The 10,812-nt window shown below is 41.2% G+C and overlaps 1 protein-coding gene across 2 annotated transcripts in view; it reads right to left on the bottom strand.

Annotated features, from left to right (window-relative positions):
* LOC121917517 (protein FAM83D-B-like) overlaps positions 1–10,812 on the bottom strand; it is a 33,332-nt gene extending 22,520 nt beyond the window's left edge. For both annotated transcript variants that reach the window (XM_042443551.1, XM_042443552.1), the window contains exon 1: positions 10,323–10,812. In XM_042443551.1, the coding sequence (XP_042299485.1) occupies positions 10,323–10,805 (483 nt within the window). In that variant the 5' untranslated portion in view covers positions 10,806–10,812. The remainder of the gene's footprint in view (positions 1–10,322) is intronic.

The raw sequence follows: 10,812 nt of genomic DNA on the forward strand, positions 1-10,812 counted from the left end.
AATTCAGAATAATTGTTTAGTAATAAAGCCTATGCCTCTGAATAGGTTTTCGGATTATATTGAACAGTTATGTATATCTGTTGAAATGATGATTAAATAAAATGTTCTTCATTAGTGATTTAAACTTGATTTATATTGATGTAATTGAGTCCTTCAAAGAAATAATTTAAAACATGATTAGGATCAACCGTACCTTCTAAAGTAAAGGAGAAAGAGATAGATACAGACTGGGATAGAAACAGGAGGGCCAGAGAGGGTGAAAAAGCTGAGAGTACAGGCAAAGAAAATTGCTTAAACACTAATAATAAAACAAACAAAAGTCAGGTGATAATAGACAGCTCTGCACAGATGAGTTTTCTAATATAAACAGCTCTCTTTCCTTGCTGTCCTTCCCAAGGCAAGTAAATACATTTTTATGATTATTATTCAGAAACGCTTTTAGAACTGAAGGCTTTTAACAAAAGGACTGTAAGAGCTGTATTAATTTCAAATTTTAATTTTTAGTGTATGTTTTTAATATGGTTAATAGTATAATTTGGTTTTAATGTTTATTTTTATGTGTTTTGAATTGTAATTTTTTAAGTGCGTAAGCTGCCTTGAGAAAAGGGTGATATGTAAATAAAGTTGATAACAACAACAGCTGATTAACACTGTGAGATTAAAAGCCTTTGCTCCTTCCTACTTGAGCCATTGGAAAGAGTTGTTTGTGCTCAATAAAATACAACTTTTCAAGCTGCGAGAAAGTCAGATTTTACTACAATTATTTCCATATGTTGTACTTTATTTAGTTCATCTACTTTCTTCAGCATAGGCATTTTCAGTATGGCCAACAAATTAAAATACACTACCCAATTCAAATTACAATACTAATTGCCAGTGTATCTCCTTGTGTGCATCACAACAGTTCCATTTAATGCTTTATCTTGCCTGGCATTTCAAGAACCTCAGTCACTGGTTACATTTCTTTTATCTGACGCTGTATCACCACTGTAGGAGTCATTTTCCTCTGACAAGATATGCAACAATGCAAGATCCACAATTCCCAGCTAATCAGTTAAAGAATAGGCATGGAGCCATCAACTGTGGTAGCTTTTCTAAAATAATTCATTTTTAAAAAGGATCCAAAATAAATAAACAGTCTTTTACAACAACTGCAGTTCTGGTGTTCAGCATATGATCATTTCACAGTTAAACGAGACACAAGAGGAACAAGCAACAAAATGTTAGATCAGTGCTACTCAAAAGCTGTTGTCCATAGATCAAAAGCCATTAACTGTTGGTCCAGGGCAAGTTTCCTGGGAAGACAAAAAACAGTTACGCTGGTGCAGGTAACAACACTTCATGCTGTCCTTCTCAGGCTATTTAGGATTTCAGTGTCATTCTGTTCCATGTCTTCCAGATCGTTCCTGCCTCCCTATTTACATATCCTGGTAAGACTGATGGAACTGCACAGAATTGCTAACTTTATACTTACAAATAGCATTCTTGCCACTTTTGTCAAAAGAAGCTGAGTAGCTTTGAGGGCTCAGTTGTCTTAGGTTTGATGTGTGTGCTTATTGTTTTTCTTGTTCTGGGCTGCTAGTTTGCTGAAGACTGCTTTTGGGATATATATTTGCTTGTCTTATATTTGCACTAGACAATTTCTTTCATGAGGCAAAAGTTGTTGGTGCATCTAATACTGTCACTAGGCCTCATCAATGTATATGCTATGGAATGAAACTAAAGTATCAGAAAGACATTCCCCCAAATACCAACAGTTATAGTCTAAATTGCTATGATTGTTATTATCTTTATATCGTGCTGTCCCTCAAAATCGGGACTCAAGATGTCTAGTAGCTGGTTGGTATTGAAATGTACTGTTTGCTACTCTTGAGCATGCAACCACACCCCATACAACAGTTGTAAAAATATACACCTATGTCAAAGAAGGACAAAGCAGGGTTCTCCATCTGTTGCTTAACTGCAGCTCCCAATGAGCCTTATCTAGTATAGTGAATACTGAAGAATGTTGCTTCCTGTATCATCATGGCCAGAACTGACATCTCAAGGAATGAATACACCAAGCTTTACTGTGCAAATGCACTCTTAACCAGCACTGAAGCCTTGGCTTCCAAGCTAGGTACAAACCTGCGCCTTCATTTGACTTGAAGACACACAGCAACAAAAACAAGATGTATGAAGCAGGCTTAAAACAGAAAACCTTATTAGCAAATTCTCTTCCTGTAGTTTCTCACAAAGTTGCCAAGCTCAGAGAACAGGACAAAAGTGGGTAGAATCTGCATTAATCTGAACATGATCTTACATCTTTCATGTTTTATTCCACTTGCATGAAATAATGTAAAAATCCCGTACTTTACCCTGTTCTATAGAGAAGAATGATCACACACATTTCAAAATTAGCAAAGCCACTGCTTAAGAGTTACATTAGCATCACCAGGTGGCAGGTCATTAGTTTTAAACTACTGAGGTCAAAGAACCCAACAGCGGGAAATACTAGAAAAGAGCTAAGTGAAATGTTTATGTTCTGGTATGCACCCTTTTCAATCCACCTGTTTCTAGGTGGAGAAAAGAACATCCCTGCTGTGGGGAGGTTGCAAGAATGGGAAGAACATACAGGAGTCAGCAAATTCAACAGGCACACTTAACCTTCTGGGAGAAAGGTTGTATACAAAATAAATAAATAAATAAATAAATAAATAAATAAATAAATAAATAAATGGAACGCTAGATGGCATGGATCAAGATCTACATTTTAGCCTTTGACAGGTAAAGCTGCCCTGAATTCCTTGTCTTAGATCAGTGATGGTGAACCTTTTAGAGGCCGAGTGCCCAAACTGCAACCCAAAACCCACTTATTTATTGCAAAGTGCCATTTCCCTCTGGCTTTCTAGTAACAAACTCTGTGCTGGGGCAATGGTGTGTGTGCCCACAGAGAGGGCTCTGAGTGTCACCTCTGGCACGCGTGCCATAGGTTCGCAATCACTGTCTCAGATCTTTTTTTTCCTTTCTCTCTCTCTCTCTCTTTGTGGATTGTCAAAAAAAGAGTGCTTCCTGATTTTGGGAATTTGACATGAATTGCCAAAGTCTTGTCACACTGTTTGTCAGTGAGGACTCACCTGATTCTTGTTAATCACATCCCTCTCATTCCTTGACATAAATGCCATGGATGGTAGCAAATAACGTCCAGTGCCAAACTCAGTGGAAACAAGCCAACAGCCAGGGGATGATAAGGTTGTTGAAAAGTCCTGAAACAGTATGTTTTTTTCCTGCAAGATACCTCTGCCTCCCTCCCTGCCCAGGCAATTTGTTTCACTCCATCAAACATGGCTAATTTTTGAAATAAAGATCAACATTAAAGACTTTCCTGCCATTAACAGAATTTAAGTTTCACTGTCCTTTGTTGTCTCTATTCCCACATGGCCAAGAGAGATGTGCCCTTGGCTTGCACCAAGATCCCTTCAAGCCAAATGAACTACAGCAGAGACAATATCTATACAAAATATAGGTCTGTGACACCAACACCATCACTCTTTCTTCCTCTTGTATTATTTTTCTAAAATCTTTTGCCTCATGAAGAAGCAGTGGAGCTTCAAAAGCATGCATTATGTGTTCTGCATTTTGGCTGGCCAATAAAGATAATGCACATTTGTGGATTTTGTTTTATTGTGTAGCATAGTCAACACAGTACTTCTCAATATGCAGCATTACTATCAGGAAGTCTTTCCTAATGGTTAGGTGAAATCTCTTTTTCTGTAGTTTGAATGCACTGCTCCATGTCCTGGTCTCTAGGGCAGCAGAAAACAAGCTCATTCCACTCTCAGTGTGACAGCTCTTCAAATATTTAAGCATGGCTATTATTCCACCTCTTTATCTTTTCCCAGGCTAAACACACCCAGCTCCCCAAGCCACTCACTCCTCTTAGCCATTTCACCACTTTGGCTGCCCTCCTCTGGACACACTCCAGTTTTTCAATATCCTTCTTGAATTGTGGCACCCCAGAACTGCATGCAGCAGGTGAGATCTGACCAAAGCAGAATAGAGTGGTACTATTACTTCTCTTGATCTAGACACTACCATTGTCATTACAGAAATCTAAACCAATGGCATTTGCATTAGATTATTAAAAATTAGTTATGCATAATGAGTACTAGCTAGTAATAATTTCTCTCAAGGTTGGCCTCAACCACCTTCACTTTTAAAATCTCCTTGCTTATTTTATAGACTAGTTGCACATTCAGGGATATAGGCATACACTAAATATGCTTGAAACAGGGATCCAAGAAAGATCATATCATTACGGTTCAGTTAAGAAGAAATTAAGTGCATAGAAAAGCAGTAGCCATTGAAAGGAGAATCAGTGTGACTTCTGCAAAGCCAAGTTCAGTTTCACTAATCTTTTACAGTTCTCTCAAAATGTCAATAAACATGCCTTTGACAAAGTTTCATGCCAAAGACTACTGAGTAAACTTTACAGTCATGAGATAAAAGAAAAGTCATCTAGCGAGTCAAAAGGCAGAGTAGGAATAAACAATCCATTCTTGTAAGGAAGGAATCTGAACAATTGAGCTCCTTAAAAATATCTATGTGGACTAGTGTTTTTAAATTTGTCTATAAATGATCTAGCACTGGGTCAAGTAATGAGGTGGCCGAATATGTTGATGATGTTAAATTATTTAGGGTGGTAAGAACAAAAATAATTTGTGAAGATTTCTGGGGGGTGAAACAATTTGTGAAGACTGGGAGAATGGCCAGTAAAATGACAAATTAGATTCAACACAACTACATTCTGTTATGTAAAGTAATACGTAATGGGGGGAAAATCTAACTTCACACATAAATTAATAGATCTTATCTAATAGCAACTGAACAAGAAAGGGATCTTTAAAATGTGGCAGACATCTCACTGAAAATATCAACCCAGTGTAAGATGGCTGTAAAATAATAAATGCAAATGGAACTAGGGAAAAGAAGTGCCAACAATGTACTGCCTCTATACAAATCCATGCTGTACCCAAACCTGAAATACAGGCATTGTTGTTGTTTTTGTGTGTGTCTTCAGTACTGGATTCATGGAAGATCAATGGCTACTAGTCAGGATACCTATATACCAACTCCGGTATGCTGTTGAGGTAGCACAGCTCTCCATCTCAATTACTTGGGAAGGTAAGAAGGATGGTAGAACTGTATGCATGCCATAGGCAACTGATTGGCAACTGCATAAACAGAAAGTTGGATTAAACAGCACTTTGATTTGATCCAACACGGCTCTTCTTATGCTAGTATTATCCTAATACACCTACTCTTTCCACCTCTCTGCTAATCTGTCTCAAGAAACCTTCTTCTCCCCCACTGACTACACCGCTCTTTTCTTGTTCACAAAAGGACGGGAGCGTGTCAGTATGCTGCAGGAGAAGAAACATTCAGCTAGTCAATGGCATCGGCAGTTTGCACCGCCCTATGGTCATTAATCATAAGGCTATGTCTGACACAAGAAAGCCACTTGTTAATTATGGGCTCTACACAAGACTATAGGTACCTCCACTTCTATATTGTACCTAGGGATTGCCACCCCATGCTCCAAAATTGATGATGTGACTTCTCCATGCCAAGAGAGACTTAACACATGATGCCAATAGTCTAAAATCCGAACCAGAAACTATCTCCTAACTCTTTTTAATACCTGCTAAAAGCTACTCATGATCTTCGTTAGAGGGACTATCTTCTCCAGGGGTAGGCATCTTTTTGAGCCGGGGGCCGGGTTGCTGTCCCTTAGCACTGGGGGGGGGGGGGCGTGCCAATAAAAATAAATAAATTTTTAAACATTTAAATAAATAAATAAACCGGGACAAATGTAGGACAACATTTTCAAATGGTGGACACTTTTTTAAAAAAAGTGGAGGACACGCAAAAAAAATTGCTGATTTTTAAAAAAATGTTAATATAAATGCATGTTTCTGAGGCGTCTATAGACAATTGCCCCCCTTGCCCCTGCGCGCGAGAGGCCAAAGGCCCCGGCGGCAATCGGCAGCAGGACCGGGCTGGAGTCGGTCCCAAGGCCTCGCCGGCCCGCATCCAGCCCGTGGGCCGCAGGTTGCTTACCCCTGATCTTCTCAATTGCTAAGCTGTTACAATGTTGCATATTGCATTTAGCTTTTTAAGAAACTGCTACCAAAACAAATAATTGAATACGACCATCCACCAAGTTTCAAGGTTAGTGACGTGTGCTACTGCAGGGATTTCCTTGAGTTCTGACTTTATTGGATTCCAACTCCCAGAATCCTCAGTTCTGAGTTGGTCATCATGGCTGGAGTTTGTGGGAGTTGTAATACAACTGAGGGTCCAAGACTGGGAACCATCATGGCTTTTGGAAACAAGTTTGCTGAGGCTAAAGGTATTAAAGGTAACAAAGGATGGGGAAAGCTTGCAAAGTACTTAAGAGAAATGTCTGAGCAGCTGGATAAAATAATAGAACATATGTTTGAGCTAATACAGTACACTAAGTAACAGCTGAAGCAGACTTTTCTAGTTGTGAGTTTAAGAATCTATGATGAGGCATAAGCTTACTGGATGGCCTTAAGCAAGCACTCCTTCCAAGGTATTAAATGTATAATACTGGTCTACATTACAGGGCTATAGTGAAACTAATTAATATGAATGCTTCTGAAGTAGTCTGGAAACATGGTAGAACAATAAACATGATAATGAAAGCTGAATTTCCTATATTAACTCAAAATAAGCTAACACCAAACCGTCAGCTTCTGCCTCCTGCAGAACACTTATTCTTCACTTTTCAAACACTTCTTCCCATCTCCACTTTTACAAGGTCCCATAAATGTGATCTAATCATATATATCTCAAACTATATATTTTGCTGAAATCTCTTTTCTTGCATTTCTAAGTATTTTCCAAAATTTAGGAACAGTAGTAAAATTCACATGGATGAGGAAGAGAACGAACCATTCACAATGGTTATACCTGTTTTGACATAGTAAAGTGGATTGAATGATCTGCCAATATTATGTTTTTTCTCATTTCAAAAAATGTTCCTTGTTAAAATAAAAATAAAATAAGTGGAAACAAACATCAAAGGCATGTTGGTCATGCACCAAATAAGAAAGGACAGTAATCAACACAAAAACCTACCCTACACAATTCTGTAGCATTTGTTTATTTGGTTATTCATTATGACAGCCCCAAATGCCTTTTGAAAAAGTGCACAGGGCTTATTTCAAAGCAACTTCAAGTATACCTCTGTTAATGAAGGAGATGCATTCCCAGGGATTACTTATTTAACAGAAAATTTGGTACCAAAGGCAGAAATACCATGGTAGCTGGTGGCTTATCTGCTTTCCCCTTTTCTCTGTTTTTGGTGTTCAACATCCTCCACAAGGGATTGAAATCTTTCTTGTTTTCTTTAAATTTTGAATTGTAGGTATGCCTCTGATAGCAAAGCTTCTAGAAGTTCTTTTTTTCAAAGCCCTTTTTCTTCCCTGTCTTTGGCCTATTTGGAAGTTTTTGGTAGCATTAGCACAGGGAGGATGGTGAAGGCACACTGGAGAATCACAGACTTTTAGTGTCAGGTTGCAATAGTGTGTCTGCAGTAAACCATGCAATGCAGGTTTTAGCTGGGTAAGAATAGGATTCTGCTCTAGCTGACCCTAATATAGCTGTGTGTGCCTGCCTACAACAGACCAAGTCAGCAGAAGGTGACTGCAGATTTCAGCCAACCCTCAATAAAAGTGAGATTCTCTCTCTCATTCACACACACCAGTATCTCTGAGATTGTAAATGTTAAAGTAAGGATTTGCTTTTTTCTGTAATACACCATCATACGTCAGGAAGAAGCAGATGTCAGGTCCAGTTTCTTTTCTTGGAGCCCATATTGCCTATCCTGCAACCCTTAAACCAGTGTACCAACCTGCTACACCCCTAAATTAAAACTGAACATACATAATTAAAATTATAGAGAGTAAGAGAACAAAGTTATGATAAATAAATCGTATCATCAATTATTCCCATACAGAGCATGCACATTCCAGAAAGATAAAGCAAGTAAGGGTGAAAGTCCATAAGGCATAACTCTCTAGTTTAAGGAAGACCAATGGCCAAGGGTCTTGACAGATCTAGAATAAAGCAGATCCCTCTGCTTTGGACTATGCCTATTTTACAAAGGAATGATTGACTATTCAATTTATTTATCAAACATATTTTATATTTGTTCATCATCAATACAACTCCACATACATAATTTTAATTTATCTCCCAACTATGTTTTCGACTGGGTTTGCAAGTCTGGTCCTGCCTGTAACCTTTTTGGCTGTTGCTGTGTGATAGCCCCAAAGAGTCTACCAAGTTGGGAAACATTGTCCCATCATTAATATTTAAGTAAAATCCAATTCCTGCCATATTTTGCATCTTCTACATGGCAAGTAATAACCTTGCCGTTTCTCTCGGTAACGAAGGTTAAGAAGACTCCTTCAGGTTTTTCTCACAACCTGTCCATTGTCTTTGAGGCTTGGCTCAATCCCAGCAACTGGGTGCGATTGACTAACGAAAGAGCAGGGAGGGGAAGGAAAGGCAGCGCAAGTATTTCTCATTTTATCAACACCAGATGACCACCCACTAGGCATATTCCCATGTGCATGGGAAGGAAACTCTTATGATACACGCTAGAGATCACTGAGCACCGAATAATGATCTATACCACCCTGATCCATACCACCAGAAGAATTTTACAAGAAATGCTCAAGAACCCTTTTTAGTCATGACCCTTTCACACTACCCAAATACAGCAGCACAATTCCATTTTAACTGCAATACATCCCAATTGCAAAGCCGGGATTCCACAGAATATAACTATGCTGGATATATAACACGTCAATTATAGCAGACTCATAGTGCTATAATTGTGTAGTACTGGATCTGGCAGTGGCAATGCATTCACACAATGGGAGGTATGCACAATACAGGAGTTTGATCTTCTGTCTCCAGTGCTGTAAGAAATTAACAAGTCTCCCTTTTCCAAAATGCTTGAGACCAGAGGCGTTTTGGGTTTCAGATTTGCATATACGTACACAGTGAGATATCTTGGTAATGGGACCCAAGTCTAAACATGAAATTCATTTGTGTTTCATATACACCTTAGAAGGTAGTTTCATACAGTATTTGTAATCATTTTGTGCACGAATCAACGTTTGTGTCCCCTCAGCCACCAGAATGCCAAAGGGTCACTGTCCCAGCAGCCACCCTTGAAAAAAGGCTTTGGATTTTGGGACATTTAGGAAGTCCAGATAAAGGAGACGCAACTGGTATCTGGCTTACAACCTGAGATAAGTGTAGTGCTTTGAGTATTAGACTAGGACTCTGGAGACCAGGGTTTGAATCCTTCCTCGGCCATGCAAACCCACTGGGAGACCTTGGGCAAGTCACACTCTCTCAGCCTCAGAGGATGGCAATGGCAAACCTCATCTGAAGAAGCTTGCCAAGAAAACCCCATGGTAGTAGGGTCATTTAGGGTTGCCAGAAGTCGGAAAGGGCTTGAAGGCATACTACAACAAAAGCCAGTAGGCACAACTATTTGGTTCAGACAGAGATAGAGAAAGTTATTTTTGGAGACATCAGCTGCCTAGAGTTGTGCTAAATGGGAACTTTGGGAATTGTCATAGGTCAAAAGAAGATACTTTTCCAAACTCTCCTTTCCAATCACGAAAATGGAGCCAGGGCTGGCTTGTTTGTCCAGGGTGACAGGATGCCCTAACCACAAAGGAGGACGGGGCAGTGAAAATGTAGGACATTCAAGGGAAACTGTGGGGCATTACATAAAAACACTCATATAAATTCATTTCATACAGCTTAGTTACAGCTATATAACAGCTAATGGCAGATTACTGAATGGGATTCTTAATCCTGCTCCAAATGGAGGACCTGTTGGAATCCCTCCTGGACAGAAGGTTGAAACTGAGGACATGTCCTGGAAAAGGAGGACGTCTGGTCATGCTGGGGTTATGGGGCTGGCTTCTGGATGAAGCATGTCCTCAGCACAAAGGAGGACGAGGCACCCCCAAATGTAGGACGTTCAAGGAAAAAGATGGAGGACGTGACTAAAGAGAAGCTGAAAGCACTCCTAGCATCAGCAGCTCATCCTTCTCAGTCCTGCTCCAAATAGAGGACCTGAATGGAAGCCTGAAATGGAGGACAGGGCCTGGGAAAGGAGGGCGCCCGGTCACTCTGGGTCCCTATGATTATTGTGATCATTATTATTGGAGCCTAGGGGAGCTCGGGTTGCCAAGGTCTTCCTCCCAAAGGACTCCCTGCCCGGCTACCTCTTTGGCGGAGCGGATCTGCCTGCGGACGGCCTCCTTGCAGGGGTAGACGCTCTCCCCGAAGCTGGGCTGGAAGTAGGTCTCGACGCGGGTGAGTCCCCGGAAGGACCCGCTGACGAAGCCCGGCCACCCGAGCTCCAGCACCGGAGGCTCCGCGTCGGACTGCAGCGGGAAGTAGGTGAGCGAGGAGCAGTCCAGGGAGGAGGAGGAGGCGTTCAGCCGCTCCTGCGAGGCCAGGCTCTCCTCCGGCGGCGGCGGCGGCGGAGGGCGGGCGCTGCGGAGGAGGCCCTGGATCTCGGGCTCCGAGAGGAACGGGCGCAGCTTCTCCCGCCGCAGGAAAGCCACGAAGGCCGCCCTCCCTCCGCCGCCCACCAGCTCCTCCAGGGCCAGGCGCTGCGCCTCGCTGTACGGAGGAGGCGGCGGGGCGCGGGGGTCCCAGGCGCGGAAGGGGGCGTCCTCCAGGCACTGCGAGCGGTTGGCCATCGGGACG

The sequence above is a fragment of the Sceloporus undulatus genome, unplaced genomic scaffold, assembly GCF_019175285.1.
Source record: "Sceloporus undulatus isolate JIND9_A2432 ecotype Alabama unplaced genomic scaffold, SceUnd_v1.1 scaffold_22, whole genome shotgun sequence".
NCBI lineage: Eukaryota > Metazoa > Chordata > Lepidosauria > Squamata > Phrynosomatidae > Sceloporus > Sceloporus undulatus.